The sequence below is a fragment of the Leptidea sinapis genome, chromosome 41 (assembly GCF_905404315.1).
Source record: "Leptidea sinapis chromosome 41, ilLepSina1.1, whole genome shotgun sequence".
Lineage (NCBI taxonomy): Eukaryota > Metazoa > Arthropoda > Insecta > Lepidoptera > Pieridae > Leptidea > Leptidea sinapis.
Window position 1 is genome coordinate 1,280,673 of NC_066305.1, and position 20,739 is coordinate 1,301,411.

Consider the following 20,739-nt stretch of genomic DNA (forward strand, 5'->3'; position numbering starts at 1 on the left):
TTAAATGTAAATCATCAAAAAAAAACCGAACATGTGTGAATTAAATCAAGGGATTTGTTGTGATGGGATAGCCAGAGCAACGATTTGTACAAATATAACATTACAGTGTTCACTTTGCCATCGCCCGCTGAGTTTCTTGCGCCCATTCTTCTCAGGTCTGAGGCTCTCTCTGAATCTCTATCTTCTCTCTGTCTCTTTTGAATGGGTGGTAGATTTTGACGTTCAATAAGTGATTTTAAATCCTATTTTGAATAAAAATATTCGAATTTGAATTTGAATTGCTGCTTCACAACAGAAATAGGCGCCGTTGTGGTACCCATAATCTAGCCGGCTTCCTGTGCAAAGGAGCCTCCCTCGAGGAAAATATATATTGTGTTTAGTTAAATGGTGTAGCTTAGGAAACTGTATAATTATTATTATTATTGTTACCGTGGCCAGGACCAATTATAGATATAAACTTACCTATTGCGAATGAGCCAGTCTTTCTACGACTTGAGTTAGGAAATGAACTTAGATCTGTTCATCGGGCCGATTGTGCAGTTAAAACAGCTCCTGCAACAGAGTGCTTTTTCAATCAGGCGTAATTGAAATTCTTATGTCAATTTTTTTCAATATTCATGTGGAGATAATTTATTTTATCTAATAAGTTTACTAAAACACTTTTAAAGAATTAAAACGCATTATATTAGATTTTTGCGTATTAGTTACATTTTTATTTTATTATACCGGACATTTCAAGACCTTTCCAGATCTCGTTTTCAGGGGGACATATGTCTAATGTAAAAACAGTTACAATTACACGCGTTTTAATCACTTAAAAGTGTTTTATTTAAATGTGTAACACTCGCGTTAATTAAAGAAAATACTAATAAGTTTACTACAATTTCACTTACTAATACAACAATCCAAATAATATTTATATAATATAATATATTGACACACTTTTTACACAAATTTTCTTGCCCCAAGTTAAGCATATATAGCCTGTGTTATGGGTTACAAGACAATGATATATTTAATACAATATACTTACTCAAACATACATAAATACATTTAAACATCCATCGGAATGTACTCAGAAACAAACATCCATATTCATCATATAAATGCTTGCACCTACCGGGATTCGAACCCGGGACCTCTAGCATAGTAGGTAGGATCGCTAACCACTCGGCTATACAGGTCGTCAAATGAAATAATTATCTCATGGATGTCTATAATATAACACGAGAACTGTCAAAAAGTCGTAAATTAAAACAACGTATAAATTTAAAATAATACTGCGGTATTCAAATAATGTTAGTTTGTGATGCTCGAGTATCTTGTTATTTTGCAATTTAATTTAAATATGTAAATTTTATTAGGCATAATAATGACTGAAGACTGTTGAATTTCAAATGAGTGAGACATTACATTTTATTGCTTCGGTAGCCAATTCTATGGCTCCATCCCTCAGCATTCTGGCGACAAACATTCCATTGGGAATCACACAACCAATACAGTTTTAATTATTTGGTCTGCATAAAAAACTCAATCCATTTTTTAGTCTTATATCGGGATTTTTTTTTAAATTATCGTCAAGCTTTGCATCTCGCGCATTTCTCGATCGCTTTAGTTTCGTCTAAACAAAAGATCTTAATTGGTTTTATATTCAACTTTGAGAGGAGCTCACAGGGTTTGTTCAGATAATTACAAGTTTTTAATTAAAATCATTTTGAATTTCACGCTAGACAAGTTACGTAAGACGCTAGAGAATAAAGGCCGGCAACGCTCCTGTGATTCCTCTGGGGTTGCAAGGCAATGTGGGTGGCGGTGATCACTTAACACCAGATTACCCGACTGCTCGTTTTTACTCCTTTTCCATAAAAAATGTCATATTTCAATATGGTAAATTGAATACAAACATTTTATGACTTCTATTTCTATTTCGAACTCTTTTTTATGGAAGAGAAACGAGGGTACGGGCCATATGATGTTAAGTGATCACCTCTGCTCACATTCTCTTGCAAAATCAGAGGAAACAAGACAACCTACATTTAACAAAATATATTTTATAGTAGAAGTCACGATAACGTTGTTCTGTAGGTAATTAAAAATACAGTTTTATAGGAAATTGCCAATAATATTTCAAAACATCAAGAATTATTTCGTAACAAATGCTCCTTGTTGTTATAATGAAATTCTTTCACAGCAGAACTGTCAAACCGTGCGTCAATAAATTCTCTCACAGAAAATATGTCCATACAAAACAAATATTGGAAATAAAAATAATTATGGGTCCCAAATCGAAATAAAAAGTATCCTATCTCTCAAGTTGGACTAAACTGCAGTCCATGAAGTAATCCCCATTAAAATCCGTTCATTAGTTTAGGAGTCCATCGCGGACAAACAACGTGTCACGTAATTTATATATATTAAGACGAGATTTATATATATTAAAATAGTATTTAAATATAAACAGTGGTTAAATAAATGTAATTAATAATTGGGGTATCTTATGGCAGTTCATGACGTTGGTAGCGCTTGTTACTCGTAACACATCAACCTGTAATGACGTTTTTATACATAAAATAAAATACTGATAATGAAATTTCCACATATTAACTCGAGTAATTTTTTTGATGACTTTCATCATCACAGGATTAGTTCCTAGCTAAAGTTGTAGCTGGATTTTTTATGGGAAGTGAAAACTGAAAATTATATGGACATCTGCAATAGCAGCGGTGAAGAGAGTTGCTGGATTTTGAAGTGAGAGTATTCTCTTAGCAGAAACCCTTTTTCGAGTTCCATATCGTTTTCCCTAATAACATAACATAACTTATTTAATATTCTTGTATATGTATCTTTGAAAATAAATTCGAACAAACACTGGACAGAGATTGCTTGTAACCAAATCAACTTTACGCAACTGTAATTAATCACAGCAAATAGAAAATATTTTTCCGCACAAGTAGAAGTTGTTAATAATAATATGCCATTCGATCAATCAATTTCACCATTAAATAGATGGAACGAAGATAATATCAGAAACGGCCCATACATAACATATTTAATCTCTCACCGACAAAGTATCGGACAGTGGCTGGATGAAAATAAACTTGAAAGGATAAATTGCGCTATCAAGTTTCACGTTAAGTGATAAATGATATTTTCCTATTTGTGCCCTATAAGCTGGCTTTACTGGGATAGACTGGTATCTAGACTCGACGGAGACCTAAGCCGTAAAACGGACGAATCATTTTATAATACCCGCTTTATGTGCGGGTATTCTGTTTTATAACGTCTTTATTTATACCTCGTATGATTGTCTGTTTGGGTGGCTGGTTTTATTTATTTATTTATTTCGTTTATTTACAATCACTTACAATAATACACACAAATATAAAAAGTAGAACTAAAAACTAGGAACTAAATGTAGTGATTACTTACAACTAAACACAGAGTGCACAGAAATAATTAATTTTAAGTATTATATAGCAAAGTTACGAATTAAACTTTTTTTTTAAATTAGTAAATGAATAGGTTACATAGTTATACAAAGTTACATTAATTTTCCAATTATAACATTATTAAAGATTACCAATAATGCTGCAAATGGTCTTGCGAAATAGTATTGTGAAGAAATTATTATTTATTTCAAAGCATGTCGTATATTTTAAAGAGCCATATTAAGTACGAGTTATTTTGATGACGTCATATACTATTTTCAAATAATAATTAAATGGCATGTGTCCTGATGGAATGAGCCTGGTGGCTTGGGCACGGGGAAGGGCGCTGGTGTGGGACGTCTTGCGTCAACACTCTGGCTACTTCTTATGTCCAAGCTACGTCAGTTGGTTCTGGGGCTGCTGCTCCGACTGCCGGAGACAGCAAATGTCGCTAATATGTCGGTCTCAGTGAGTCTTACATCTTTGTGCCATTTGGTGTCGAGACATTTGGCCCGTTTGCGAAGAGGCGCGGAGAATGTACAAAATGCTATCTTCGCGCCTAAATAGGGCTACTGGAAACCCAGGAACGGTTTCGGTCAGCGGATCAGCCAACTTATCGAACGTGGCAACGCTGCCAGTATTCTTGTTACAGAATTATAGTATTGTAAATATAGTTATAAGCTTTGTTTTTCAACCTTTTTTGGTAAATGCAGTTTGCAATTGTTATCTACACAGTTAAATTTGGCAGAAGTTGCAATCGTAGTAAATAAACAAAAATATATTATATCGTTCATACTATAACAAGAAGTATTTATAAGTAAATTTAAGTATCAGCTATGTTATTTGCTTTTATATAAAGATTATGAAAACTAATTTCAATTTAAATTGTACATTGACGAATTTATATATAATAGTCTCAGCTGGCATCGTGAAGTAGATTAATAACTACAAATAAACGTATAACACAATAGCTGTCGCATGAACACAAAAGAGTAAAATCACTGAATGACTCCGCAAGAATTGAACTCGACAATTCGTCACGCACGCTCTCATTATAAAACTATTGTAACCGAATTCTTAACCGTATCATGTAATTTATTTTGTCGTAAAAACGTTTCCGAAAACTCTTTCGTTTTTGTCGTTCGATATTTGAAATTTTCAATTTAAAGCAAGGCTTGCATTTAAGAGTTTTTAGAAATTGTAAGAGTGAACTGAAGCTCAAAATATATTATGATCTATTGGCGTCTAGGAAACTGTAAAAGTTTTTTTTTCTTGGAAATAAGGGACGAGACGATCAAGACATTCAGCTGATGGTAATTGATACTCCTTGTCCATTACACTGCAGTGCCGCTCAGGATTCTTGAAAAGCCCAAAAATTCTGAGCGGCACTACAATTGCGCTTGTCACCTTGAGACATAAGATGTTAAGTCTAATTTTCCCAGTACTTTCTCTAGCTACGGCACCCTTCAGACTGAAACACAGTTATGTCTACACATTACTGCTTCACGGCAGAAATAGGCACCGTTCTGGTACCAATAATCTAGCCGGCATCCTGTGCAAAGGAGCTTCCGAATGGTAAACATTTATTTTTTCCAAAAAATCTTTCTTCTTTATGTCAAAGGGTCAAATCAATTTTACTTTTAACAATTATTACAACGTCAGACAAATATTTCTTAATAAAATATAACTTACATAATGAAATACTTGAATGAATTCACTTTAAGTAAATGAATTAAGTTTTTATGTTACTAAAAGCCTAGCATGAACATATTTATTGTTTTAAGATAGTGAAATTTACTTAAACTATTGAGTAGGTATCAAAACCTTCTCACAAACCCCTCAAATTCGTCAACTAATGTGTTGAAATAATAATTTAAAAGAAACAACGGCCATATTTCATTTAACGTTGTAACAAATAATATAAACGAGGGGTGCACACGAATATGAAACAGTTATTATCTTATCACAGAATGATGGATGATTATTTTATTATAATAACGAGGAATGGTTTCCTTTTTATTGCGTCGGGGCAGTAAAGCTTAAGTAATTAGTGAGATCATTAAATCTATAGAGGTATTAAAAGTACAGAATCTTGATTAAAATATGTAATGGTTTGAATGCAGAAATATGCTTAGTGTTATACAGTCGCGAGCAAACGTTCGGAATCCCTTACTTGAAATAGGTTCCGCGCTATCTTGCTTACTAAATAAATTTTTAATTACTTATCATATAAATAACATCATTTTAAAGGTTAAACTCTTAACTTTAAACTGATATCTAATTCATTAAAATCATGCCAGTATTTAAGAAGCTATCCCAGATTAAGTGAAGGACTAACGACGTAAGTGATTCCAAACTTTTGCTCGCGACTGTAGATAACGTGGTAGTTGATCGAAAACGCAACCAATAGAGTTACAGTATTGGCAATAATAATTGATAATTCATTCTTATTTTTTTATATCAGAGGCAATAATAATGCACTAGCATACTAGTATGTCCCGGGTTCGAATCCCGGTAGGTGCAAGCATTTATATGATGAATATGAATGTTTGTTTCGAGTCATGGATGTTTAAATGTATTTATGTATGTTTATATGAATTTATGTATGTTTAAGTAAGTATATTGTATTAAATATATCGTTGTCTTGTAACCCATAACACAGGCTATTTAAGCTTAACTTGGGGCAAGATAATTTGTGTAAAAACTGCGTCAATATTATTAATTATTATTTATACTGTTGATTTTTAAAGGCAATTTATGTTTTAACTAATATACATACGTATAAGATGTATGCATATTATATACTATTATATTAATACTGGAAGTAAAGATTATTATTAAGAATTATCTAAGTTTTATTAAGAAGACGTGCATGAAGTCAGAATGCATATATTATAAGATGAATATGTATTATAAAACAATAAGTTTTAAATTGTTTATGATATTTTTCTTACTGATTGTGTCAAACTTGAGGACTTTTTCTTTAAACTACCAATATTCGACAGTAAAGCGACTAATAAATGAAAACGTAAATAAAAAAATTAAATTATGGATCATTGCAACAATTGTGCATAATATATTATGTAATATTAATATTACAAAGAAACCAGGCATTTAAAGTGCAGGCCAAAAAGCAGATCTATATTTTCGCGATACAAAACAGCAAACTTCGAATCTATAAATAAAATAATATCTAATGTTTAAGTTTTCTAATAGAAAAGGGTTAAAAAAATTAAACATAATAATATGTACAAAGCCACTATTGATGACTACATCAGGTAAAAGTACTTAATTTGAGAACGTTGATGCTTCAGTCAATATGATATACTGACCTGGCAAACATTGTTTTGCCATATAAATTATATATGTAAACCTTCCTTGAGCCTCAACGAATCTACTACAAAAGATTTCAATGAGATCAGTCGAACAGTTTAGGAGTTATACGGGAACATGCAAACATACATTCTCTTTTATATTTTATATAGATTATAATATACCTACTACCACAAAAAAACATTATAGTGTCTTCTTCAATTGTAATTATCAAATATTTTTTTATTATAAAGTCAATAAGAATAAACTGTTTAAGTTAGAAACTTTCTTGTGCTTTATATCCGGGCGATACGACATGGGTACCATCAAATAAGTGCTTTAACCTTTCTGAAAGGCCGGCAACGCTCCTGTGATACCTCTATTGTTGCAAGGAATTATAGGCGGCTTTGATCACTTAACATCAGGTGCCCCGTATGCTCGTATATCCTCCATAACAGTAGAAGGAAAAGCAAGTAAGTAAACAATACAACCCTACTCAGTGGTAAAACTGATAAAAAAAACATTACGACAAAAAATATGACAAAACAGTATAAAATAATGAATGTGGAAAGTTTATGCTTAAATTAAAATAAATATATTTGATAGCGAATGTGACACGAAAAGCAATATAGCATATTTTTGTCCAAAACCCCTCTCATAAGTTGTCTATATGCGAGGGTTGTTTGGGGGAGGCAAATGTGCTGATAACGAAAATCCAATAATGTTTGTTATTTTTACATACCTACTCTGTGACCACGTATTGTGTTTTTTTTTGTTGTGAAAAGATTTAGACATTTAGATTTAGTACGCAGGCTTAGTCGCCAATTGCGGCAACTAGTACTACGCCCAAGTGGGCGTACTCGAGCCAGACTCGAACAATGTGTGACGTGGCGGTGATCACATATCTTCAGTAATTATTTTGTATTTTATTAATTTCAATGTAAAATAACACGAAACGTATGTTACAAAATTTTAAATATGCCATTGGGTGTCAAAATGCCACGCACACAAGCATCATATAGTTTCCATAATAAAAAAGCTATTGTTCTTAGGAAGTGCGGTATCTAGTTGGAGCGTAGCGGAGACCAATCCTTAATCTAAGACCTTAGATTAAGGATTGGTCTCCACACATAAAAAACATATTTTTATTTTAATCCAATTAAATAATGTCATACTTATTTTATGATATTAGTTATGATTCGCTAAATTTGCAATAGACAGACAATCTGAAAGCGATAATCTTGAAAACTATCTAACAATTTTTTTATTAAAAGACGACGTGGTGGTAGAAAGATTTTGTTAATAGAGTTCAGGTAAAAGTCAGAGTTTAAAATGGAAATGGGCTGGACATATACAAAGAACAAAAGACGAAAGATGGTCCAATGTAGTAACGAACTGGTACCCTATAAATAGGAAACGAAATCAAGGCAGGCCTAATAAGAGACGGAGCGATGACATAGTAGAAACAGCAGGAAAGATGTGGACAAGAATTGCAAGAGACAGGTACAAATGGAAATCAATGGAGGAGGCTTTTACCGCTAAAGGCGGTCCTTATGTCGAAATTAATAACTAATTATAGTAACAAAATTTGTATTTTTCATTTAAAATAGTGAAATACTACACATACTAACATATACAATTTATAAGTAAATATCTTAATATATAGATGTAAGGAAATAAAGCCATAAATAAAATAAATAAAACAAATAAAAATCAGAGAAAAAGCCGCAAAATCGAAATTTTTAATTTTGTATTTTGCAACTGTTATTTAGAGAGTTCTGTTTCTTTCGTCATGTTCTCATAATAATAACACAAAAACCGAATGTTAAGGCTGGGGACCGAGCCAATGGCCTTGAGGAATCGAGCGGAGCTAGTTACCTCTCTCGCACATGATCGCCTTAGTATTAAATCAGAATTGAGAAGCATTCTTAGAAACATAAAACAATTGTCCTTCCAAAATTGACAAAACTATGTCATGTTAAATAGTATTAGTAAACAGTTAATAATTTTTCATATAGTGTTTGCGGTGTTTCCGCGACGATACGACATGGGTACCTTCATAAAAGCGCATACTCCTTCCTTAAAGGCCGGCAACCCTCCTGTGTTTCCTCTGGTGTTACAAGAGATTGTGGGCGGCGGTGATAACTTAACACCAGGTAACCCGTACGCTCGCTTGTCCTCCTATTCCATAATAGAAAAAAAATATCTAGATTCTAGATTGAATGAGTAGCATAGCTCAAACTGTAAAAGTTAGGGGTACTTTGGTGATATTTTTCGCAATCTGTCTATTAAACATGGAATTGTAAATCAAACATTAATTTCCTGCTCATATTCTGTAGACATATAACAATTTTTTGTAAACTAAAAGCTTCATATAAACCGTTAAAAAATGGTTTCAATTATGCTCTATTTTGGAGATTCCTTGGGGTAGCAGCCTTAATAACTTATTTTCTAATTAATAAACAATTGTAATCGCTTTTTACAAATACATTTTTACAAGATTTTTATACATTATGGATATTAATTCAATTCATTCTTGGGAATTCTTCGCTCAAATAGCTTTATCGATGAATTCGATTTCTTTTTAATTTGATAAGATTTTTCAATTATTTTCCTAACATTAGTCTCATTTAATCCGGTTGAAGTCGGTAGTGTTTTGTCTGGCGTTGCGAAATGCGGTATGGGAGACCCCGGGGTTGGCTTGCTAGACAAGCAGGGGCTATCACCCTAGTCTTCATAAAATAAAATAAAGCTTTCTCTGTCATGTTAATTTGACTATTACTAGACCCTCCGTTAGAAATTTGGAATTTTCTTACAATATTGTCTCTTTTAGTTGCAAAAAGAATAAAAATAAAGTGTAAATAAAACGTACTCAGTACTATTTATTTTTATGAAAAAAGGGACGAGACGAGAAGGACGTTCAGATGATGTAATTGATACGCCCTGCCCATTACAATGCAGATCCATTTAGGATTCTTGAAAAACCTAAAATTTCTGACGCCCCTTGAGAGTTTCACAATTGCGCTCGCCACCTTGAGACATAAGATCTTTTAATGAATCTCATTTGCCCGGTAATTTCACTAGCTACGGCACAATAATGCTTTAACCATTACTGAACCAAACGATATATAACTTGAAAACTATGTACAAAACAAATGAAAACTATATTTTCTTCTCAGACAGAAATAAGAATAGTAAACCACTGCGATAAGACGTCCTTATACTAAATTGGGGTCGAGAAATCTCAGGACGGCAATAGTGCAACAAATTATTGTCATTGTCGGGCGGTCAAACGGCCCTTTACAAAGCGCTTCCCAACACTGATGATGATTTAGATGCAAGCAATAGCGGGCGGATGCACGATAAGCCGCGGGAACAAATCCGTTGTCATGGCAACGGTCAACAAGCTAGAGGGTACAGGCTCCCTCCGTGTCTAGTTCATGGCCACTTATTATCTTTATCGAAATAAATTGGTCTGGAATTCGTGCAATAACTTTGAGCGAAAAAGCAATAAAATTGTGATGGAAATTTTCGTTAGGTAGGTGTCATTGAAATCGCTTTTCAAGTATTTTCGTTAAATTGTTTATTCCAATGTGAATTTGTATTCTTTTTTTGATATATTAATCTTGGATTTACCAGTGGGAGACTCCTTTGCACAGGATGCCGGCTAGATTATGTGTACCACAACGGCGCCTATTTATGTCGCGTTAGTAATGTGTAAATATGACTGTATTTCGATTTGAAGGGCGCCGTAATTAATGAGGTAAGCGTAATTGTAGTACCGCTCAGAATTTTTGGGCTTTTCAAGAATCCTGAGTGGCACTGCATTGTAATTAATTGGCAGGACGTATCAATTACAATCAGCTGAACGTCCTGCTCGTCTCCGTCCGTATTTCTATAAAAAAAATAATTTATACGTCTAGAAAGACTGTGACAGCTGTGAACATGTTGAAAAAAATAGCGGCGCACTGTTAATCTCTATTTTAAGCAAAGTATGCAAACTGAAATAGTTATATACGTCTTACGAGTGTAAGACTATCTTGACATATAAATTATCTAAGATATTAATAATTAATACACATAAAAACAATACAATTTACAACACTTTTATATTATCAGTTATATTTTAACGTCCACTGTTAAATATTAGAAGAATCGCTAAGAAACTCAACAATAATTGCTCTTTTAAGTATTATATCAACGTGATATAGTTATTAAATATATATAGTTAGATACAGTGTACGATGTGATACAGATATAGTAATATCACTTACCTAAATTTTCATAAAATATCAAAGAAATTAAAACAGTATATTTCTATTGAAATGTACTTACACAATAATAATAAGAATAATGACACACTTTTACACAAATTAACTTGCTCCAAACTAGGCATAGCCTGTACTATGAATACAAGACAACGATATATTTAATACAATATCCTTAATTAAACATACATAAATACATTTAAACATCCATGACTCGGAAACAAACATCCATATTCTTATTATCATATATTATAAAAAAAAGTAAAAATAAGCTCAAATAAAAATATATTATAATAGAATGTGGAAAAAGAGTTAAATAATTGGTATTCAATTCATCAGTTGTGTAGGTACTCATTTATAGTTTATTGATATTTAAAGCTATTTGTCGCAGAAAATATCCTAATATTTTATTAAAATATTCTACAATTCAATGTATATTGATAAAAATAATGTATATACTTTGAAGTGTGCATGTGTCTGATACCCAACAATAAACACAATAATAAAGGCCCCAATTTATAACGCGGCGACTGATGATGATATATTGACGTCGGCTGCTGTGTTGATCGTCGCTTACCCTACCCTTATCACGAGGCTTGTAATTTTGGATTCATTGCCCCCGGCTTTCTATCATAACTTTACGTAAAACAAATACGTAATAAATTAGATTTCTTTTTGTTGCCAGGTATTAATTTGGATATGAGAGGATGAGCCATGGAATCACGGAGCGCGCCGCCAAGCCCCGACGAGGCAGGGGAGGCGGTGTTCAACTCACACTGTGGACGATACAACAACCAGCAATCGTTACAAAGAGTATTTGCAAGCTACAGAGATTCATCGAGACCTCGCCCACACCATCGGCATGCAATATCAGAGCCCGCACGACCAGAAGAAAGAGCATTTACTACGGCAGAGGTTCACGACTATCCTTCGTCAGAATCAGGAATCGCAGCGGATTGTCCCCATGCTCACAGCAGTAATGCAGATGATAGCCCATGCTATGATCGTTCGGATTGTGAAGCGAATTCAAGTTATAGTCTAAGACAACACTTTAATCATACCATTGATTGTACTAAACATCGACCAGAGTTCCACAGAAGCCAAACTCCAGATTATCACGAGCACGGCTCAGACAGTGACAGAGGTCATCCTCGCAATCAAACTAATAGGAGACCTTACAGAAAGCACAGAAGAGAAGAACATGATGATGGTGCTCACTCTTTAGATGAGAGATGCGCTCGGGATCTCGATGAAATTTTACCAGCTAGACTTGCAAGTATAAATGTATCCAGGGATCCAGTTGCACAGTCATGGAATCGAAGCAATATTGCTGCGACAATGGAGAGATTTGAACCAGTCGATTATTCTTACGCATATTACGATCATCATTTGTCTATGCCATCATCCTCCCGAAAGGCTAATCGCCATCGTGGAAGGGGCGGAATTCCAAGAGAACGAACTGATCGGCATAATTTTGTAACAAGATATGGCACTGAGGAAAATATATACGAAGAAATTACAGATGGCTCACGGACATGTCCAAAACATAGGCATGTACCCCGACAATCACTTATATCACTCGATAGAAGTGTAGTTGAAGAAGAAGTACGTCGAGTTGAGTCTAGACATAAAAGGATATTAGGTGAATTAAACTTAAGCGTAGAAGCCATGCTCATGCCTGAGTGCGAATCACCTGATTCAGAAAGAGCTGAGGATAGAGACAACATAGAAGAGTTGTTAAGAGTGGGTCCAACGGATGAGTTATTATCTCCCGCTAGCTGTAATCCTCCAGATTTAGACAGTGGTTTTAGTGGAAGTAGTAGTGGTGCAAGTTATGTGGGAAGTTTACGTAGAAAACCAACTGGATCTGTGCCTCACTTACCCGCAGTTGCATATGGAACACGTGGCGGTGGTGTGAGGATTCTAGGAACCGATGACTGCAACATTCGATTTCCTAGAGATTCTTCATCGCCCCGCAGTTCAAGTTGTGGTGATGCCAAGTCGAGTGGATTTTGGAATAAAAAGGCATGGAAGAAGTTATCCGGGTTTTCAAGTTCAAATAGTATAAACAAAGCAGGTTTAGCTGGTGAGTAGTTTATATCTCTATTGGTACTTACAATCTTTCTTTAATTCTTTCAAATCTTCATTTCATTACAACCCATTTTTTTCATAACATATTCATTTAAATTATCCCCCTTTTCATAAAACACAAAAGTCAAGCTGACACAAAGATCATGAAAAATAACTAAAGGCATTCCCATTTGTAGATTCATAAAAGTAATATTTGTCCGCTTTCGTCTGCCTAGAGGCACATTCAGATGGACGCGCACGATATTGATATCATTTTTGTTTATTTTGTTTAACGGTTCGCCGTTTCATTTCAGGTCTGCTCGTTAGGTACACTTTCCGGCGTAAGTCCGGCACGCAAGGCTCGCAAAGCAAGCGGCGTCCCGAGTCTGTCAAATGCGATGCCTGCCTGTCCCAACGATGTTAGATGATCTATGGTAAGGCCTCTCTCAATTACATCCACAACCTTTACATAAGTCTTACTAACATTATGATTATAATGGCCTCTATAAAATAGCGCGTCCATATTTTCTTTACCCTTTACAGGGTATTTCTTTCACCCATTCAACTCTCAAGCTACTTCTTTTAGATATATATAAACTAATATTTTTATTTTAATCTTTGGCAAGTTTGAAGTGAAAAGGATGAGGTTACGCAAGAGTCAACTTAATCGATACAAACTTCCCTCGTTAAGGTATCAGATATTACTTCGTTTCGTACGAAGTTTGTCTTAAGTATTGTTTGAGAAGTCGAGGAAACACTGTGCACTTTCAGTTAATTAATCCTGTCTATAGTCATGCTTTGAACGTTTGATAAACTTTTAATAAGCTGAGCTAGATGTGCTTCATACGTAATAGAATACCGCAAATTGAAGTTCAGCTGTAAGAAAACAGAATGTTTGAATAGTTAAATTAAAATTTAACGTTAAACTTATAAAATATCTCTTGGTTACAGATGAAGCCTGTAGGCCAAGCAGAGCTAAATCCAGAACTTCTCCCATACAATGCAGGTTAATATCTAGAAGAAATAAATATCTTTTATTCCTGCACTTTTATATGTATGATTAACTTGTGCACGTAGATTTGATTAGAGCATGTTTAAGTGGACCTTTTCTGAATGTATCTTTCCTCCATTCTATTTATTTATGTATTGTTTTTTGTTACAGTTACTCAAACGGAAAACTGGTGGTGCCGATGGATTCCCTAGCACAAACATAAAGGAATCCAATGAAAACACAGACTTAGTATTTTTATCATTGAAAGGCAAAATATTTTTCACTACTACCAAAATAATACGTTCGTATGATGGATTTAGAATACGCCGTAAATAGTGAAATATTTCGATGATGTATGGAAGCAGAATAAAAAATTATTACATTCCATACCTTTTATGTAAAGTAATATTTACAAGTTGAATGTTTAGTATACATTGTGTCTTAAAGATACTTTGTTAAGGCTTGGCTTAAATAATATTCTATGTGAAAATAGTTGTAAATAGATCACGTAATATTGATATGAAGATGTATACGGTGTGGTGAAAGCTTAGATATTTCTATTGTTACAACGAGTTTCATGGAAACAAATAGAAAATGTTGGTAATATAATGACATATTTCAGATGGTACTACAGAAATCTCTTAACACTCATATTACAAGTTGAAAAGCGACTTTCAATTAATAATTTATTTATTCGAAAACAAAATTGTTAATATTTAATTTTTAAATTCGGGTCTTTTATCACGGAGAGTGCTCAGAGAAATGGTTCAGGAAAATAATTAATACCAGCAGTTGAATTTCATCATCGAATATTATACCAAAATGTGAAATTCCGCTCTCATGAAGTTGGCATTCGGGAACCGTGCCCTTCACAAAAACTTCTAGCCTCGTAATGCCACTATGTGGAGCGAACTGCTGGCTGCAGTATCCCCGAACCCTTATGACTTAGGGACTTTCAACCTTAGAGCTTTCTCCTATCAGGCTGGCATTGCATTTTTTGACCTCTGGAATTACGTATATCCATGTTGCCACTATCCATGCCTCTGATTGTCTCCTCCATATAAAAATATGTTAAAATTAAGGGCTTATCATCAAATAATGCGGCTGCTAATTTATATATATTTTTGTTATCACGTGCTAAGCCATCAGAACCAAATGTTGTCTTCTTGAGTTCAAATTTCGCCAGGACTTGCCTGTAATCAATTCGATACGTGTTACATGCCAAATGAGTCTCGTGCCAAAATTTGGCGAGTCAACATCTCCAGAGGATGCCACGTTTAGAGGCGAAACAGATGTCGCATTGAAGACAAATCTTAGCGGAATTTACAATCTCTCTCGGAAAAGGAGACTCTCAATATTTGGATAGTTATTGATTTCCGAAAAATAACGCCAAATTCAATAAAACTATCAGATCTTAATTTTTTGATAAATTATATAATTAATATTATTCAAAATATAATGAAACAGTTAAAATTAATTTTGCTCGATCGACAAAAGAAACGTAAGCGCGACTTTTTTCAGCGTTATGTGTTTTATTTTACAAAATTTTATAAGAATGATTTTGACTCAATTGATTTACATTAGCTAAAAATCGATAAAATCTGATTCTTTTGGAAGATTTTGACTTACTTGGCAGTAAGGGATAACCTTGCAATTAAGCCGCGCCTATGCCAACAGTAAATTGTGAAAAATACCTTCAAAGTAAATTAAAGGTTTAACAGAAGATTTTTTTTTTATTATTTTTTGATTAGGACTCAGATGCTAGCATGTTTGGCTAACGGGCAAACTTGAAATTTTTCTTGTCTGTATTTTGTCAGGTAATTGAAGGCCTTACTTAAAATATTATTAAAATTTTGTTTCAATTGATATAATACATACTGTATCAACAGCGTGTTTCCCAAAAATTTTTTAGATAAATTCACACTTTCATCTTTAGGCCAAACTGCCGCTGTAGTCTAGTCTAGTTAGACTTATCTAATCTTGGGTACCAAAATAAACTTTCATAAAAGATAGTATCGTACATGTAATTGTGTTGTTAAAAGTCATAATTAACAGGTGATGCCTTACCATAAAATTACCCGAACCTTCGTTATTTCTCCCGTCCCATACAAAATTACGCAAATTCATATACTTATATAGCCTTACAAATAAAATTGGCATAAAGTTATAACTAACATTAACCAAAAATAGTAAAATGTTTACAAATAGACATTTTGCTTACGAATGGTTTGTTCTGACGCATAACGTTTCCCGCGTTTATTTGCAAGGCAGCTTGTCATTCGGGAAACTTCAGAATTATCATTGTATTGACAGGGTTGTCAACGATACTGTAAACATTTTGCATTTTCTTTGTTTATCATCAGTTATAACTTTATACCAAGTTTATTTGTAAGGCCGTTAATGAGTAACTGAATCTGTGTTGTCAATAGCAATCTTCAATATGACGGTTCATGTTTATGTTCTGAAATCAATAACAACAGTTAAGTATATGGTGCTTAAGCAAAATATGGTTTTGTTTTGCCATTCTAAGCCTCAAGGTCCAACATGTCATTCGTAACATAAGTCCGTATTATATTAAATAAATTATTGTTCAAGATTGTTATATTTGTTAGTATATAATGAAATGTAAATATATGCACTCAAATGTAAATAGAACGCTGTATATGTAAATCACAATGTTAGGCTACGGGTCTGTGTAACTGCCAATTTTGAATATTTTGTATAATTGTGTAACAGAATTTATTGTAGTATTTGAATGTAAAATAAATATTACAGAAATAGCAACATACATTGAACAACCGACCACAGTTCACACGTATTAGCTTCAGTTTTTTAAACTCTGCTACACTATGTTCAAAAATACTAGAACAGTTTCAAATAATAATTGTTATAAAGCTGGGGATTTGACACCTTACCTAACACATTTTGTAAATGAACTATCCTCAAACATCTCACTTGCGTCTTCTGTTTCAACGGTTATCATTTGAAAAAAGCATTAATCTGTCAAGATATACCACTTCCGTTTCAAATTAGTGAATTATTTATGCTAACAAAATTTCTTTCTAATTTTTGTTTCCAATTGCGATAAATTTTCCAAAATACTTGAGCCATTAATCTGAAAGGCTGTTCAAACTTTCAAATATTTTGTTATCGATAATTACTTCTGATATTGATGAGCCTAGTTCTAAACTTTGTTCTTTTATTACAGATTGGGTTTATTAGTGTGCTGTTTGTACGTAGATTATGTTAGATGTTCGTAATGATGTGGATCATTATTTTAATTGTACACATTTCTATATGCTAGAAAACTTAAGTAAAAGTTATTGTAATGGATACTAGCTGCCAACGCCGTTTATAACTTTGACTCATAAATTGTGTGAGTAGTATTGCCGATATCCCTCTCTCTTTCACACATACATCTTCATTATAGATTATTTCGTAATCAACAACAAAGTATGCACCAAATGCTTTGACAGTTAGTATCAAGTAGCAACGGCTACCATATTATTATTGTCTGTCAAACATAAAAAAAATAACATAACAGCGTTACCATTATACTGAGTACATGTGATTCTGATCATGCTCCATTTAAAAGATTATAATCGGTGAAAGTGCCGATCCAATATCATAAGGGACATGAAGTTTTTGTAAATAAATTCTATTTGTACTTTATCACTGCTTTTACATATTATTGTAAATATTAATGTTTATTTATGTTTTAATCAGCGAGTTATTAATTTTATACCTACAGTAAGTAATACTCGACTGAATGGATATAAAATAATCAATGTTACACGAAATTTTTGTCTGTAATTAGTGATCGTGTTCAAGTCAAAAGAGATTTTATTAAATAAACCACAAAAAGTTATTTTGTTTTTATTACCTTTGCTATGATAATTCCCTTGCCTTTTCCTTGTATCGTTTTATTAGAATTATATTTCTCCTTTCAAATAATAAACGGAAAAATTGTGGTTAAGAAATCACTGACACCCACTTACTTCTGTCACTCCACGAATTATGATAATAACTTTTGCAGCATCAAGGTAAAAAGTGGGTGAGAAATAATTTTAGATAGCAAATATTCTTTTAAGGATTAGATGAACTTTCTAATATTTTCCAATAGGAGGCTTCTTTGCATAGGATGTGGAAAAGATTCCAGTGCCGTCTTTTCCTGTAGGCAACCAGTATTACAAATAATTACAATACTGCAAGATATCTTGTGTTTCGGTTTGCAGAGCGCTATAGCTAATACTGGACTCATCGTAGGTAAATATTTATGTAAAATTCATACTAGAGCGCCCGAATTGACGCACGCACACATACACATGATATACACGGCCGCTTAGCAATCTTGGGAAGACAAAGACCTTCGCACGACACGCCATAAGTTAGAATATCATCCTCACTATCTGGATTTCAAGGAGCTTTCTTCCACGTACTACAAAGCTGTGGAATAAGCTTCCTTGTGCGGTGTTTCCGGGACGATACGACATGGGTACCTTCAAAAAAATCGCGTATACCATCCTTAAAGGCTGGCAAAGCTCCTGTGATTGTTCTGGTGTTGCAAGAAATTGTGGTCGCGGTGATCACTTAACACGAGGTGACCCGTACGCTCTATTTCATAAAAAAATGTCAAAACTATTGAGTGCCACGCCGTACGCCGCCGGCACTGGTCGCTGTCCCAGTTAAATTAGCTGCGCTGCGCCGTCAATGTTGGCAATATTTTTGTGTGCAACAGCCCTAACACTGCCTAGACGTAGGTATAACTATCAAGGAGACCGCTGAGCTACGCTACTATAACTTGTATTTTGATTGATCCTGAGTGGCACTTCAATGTAACGGGCGTATCATCTTCTCTGACGTCTCGTCAAATCACATAAAAAATTAATTTGTATCACGCTGTTGACACTTGAACATATACTTATAACAGCATACCTGATCCGAGGACTGCTATTTAGTAAGAATAGAAGGAAGTAAGAAAAAATGTTTATTTGAAACGTATATACACAAAACGTATAGTATATAAAAGATTTAAAAACTAACACACAAAAATAACATGTTTACATTGTTGAATGAACAAACAAATTTAGTCCCATCACCTTTGTTACGTATCTCTTCCGGGGGTAATACGTCACAACAGCCGACCAATCACAGCGCGTCATTTCATGGGACGAGGAAATAAAAGAGCGGCTTCCGGCTCATTTGATTCAGTCTCGTGACAGATTTTGGCGAGACAACACGTCCTGAGAATGCCTCGTGTAGAGGCGAAACACGTGTCGAATTGTTTAAAGACAAATATTGGCAGAGTTAACACTAAAGAAAACTCAAATAATTTAGATCTTAGTCTATTTCAAATAGAATATTTTTTTATTATTGCTACTTAGCATACTATCTCTATCTATTTTTTATTGAAGACTTCTTCAATAAAAAATACATGTAGGTAAGTTTCATTAAGATTGCATCTATGCGTATTTATATTGAGCTTTAGCTCAAAGACGGCTTTGAAAATAGTATTCCTCAGCAACCACAATACCTACAAACCCCTGTAATATATCGATGGAAAAGTCTTGATCAGAAAAGCTTGATGAGCTATTTAAAGCTATTCAGGTGCAAACATTTCCCATAGTTACATTAAAAATGAGGTTTATTCACTTGAACGTGACGTAGTTACGACATTAAATAACAAATACATTTTTACAAGTCCTATTAGGTAAATTTTAGATCAAACTATGCATCTACAAAAGATAAATCAATGACATTTGACTCACCTGTTACAAAAACGACAAATTGAAATGCTCACGTAGTGATCGGTAGCAAGAGTCCTTTGCCCCCTCCCCCCCATACTTTTCTCCCCACTTTGTTCATATATTTATCGTGAAGATTTTCTACTAATAGATGTTTTACTTACTCTGCCTACAGTTATTCTTCACCAGATTTTGCTGGTCTAATGAATTTAAGTCATGCCATATTTTGTTATTTATTTTTGTATTTTTTTGTGTTGGCCTTTGTTTTTTTGTGTTAATTCCGCCAATTTTGGTCTCAAACTCTCTGGCACGAGTCTCGTGTCTCTCTCGTTTGACGAGTCAACATCTAATGAGGATGACTTGTGTAGAGGCGAAACACGTGTCGAATTGTTTGAAAACGAATATTGGCAAAAATAATGTTTCTACACGAGGCATCCTCAGAATATGTTGACTCGCCAAACGAGAGAGACACGAGACTCGTGCCAGATAGTTTGAGACCAAAATTGGCCGAATTAACACTAAAGAAAACTCAAAACATTTGGAAAATTATGGATTTCCGCAAAGTAACACCTACTTCAATATATTTTCTATAGTAAATAAACCCTATTATTTTCAATATAAGTGTCTCATCATAAAACAAGAAACACTTTAGATAATCTCAAAAGCTAAATTCTTTTACACGTCGGAAATTACAAAACATTTTGACCGATAACTGGTCGCGGAACATCAAAGGGAAAATAATTAGAGCAATTATAGTTAACGATGCATCAACAAGTTATTATTAATTAACATCGATCTATCAAATTTATCTTATCGTAAACATTGACTAACGAAGCTGTACCGAAATATAATCTTTGTGATGTCTGACAATTAGGGACTTATAATAAAAAATTTTGTTTAATGGTTAATAAAACGTGTCTAATTTG

At 33.8% G+C, this 20,739-nt stretch overlaps 1 protein-coding gene across 4 annotated transcripts in view; it reads left to right on the top strand.

The window, feature by feature from the left end:
- LOC126976530 (uncharacterized) overlaps positions 1-17,937 on the top strand; it is a 193,444-nt gene extending 175,507 nt beyond the window's left edge. The window contains exons 3-6 of one of the 4 annotated variants that reach the window (XR_007731925.1): positions 11,694-13,094; positions 13,393-13,512; positions 14,030-14,084; positions 14,241-17,937. Coding sequence is in view for 3 of the 4 variants with exons in the window: in XM_050824911.1 (XP_050680868.1) it covers positions 11,723-13,094; positions 13,393-13,502 (1,482 nt within the window). In the remaining variant the exon portion in view is untranslated. The remainder of the gene's footprint in view (positions 1-11,693; positions 13,095-13,392; positions 13,513-14,029; positions 14,085-14,240) is intronic. The other 3 variants (XM_050824911.1, XM_050824912.1, XM_050824913.1) reach the window with 3 other exon arrangements.
- Positions 17,938-20,739: the final 2,802 nt, after the last annotated feature.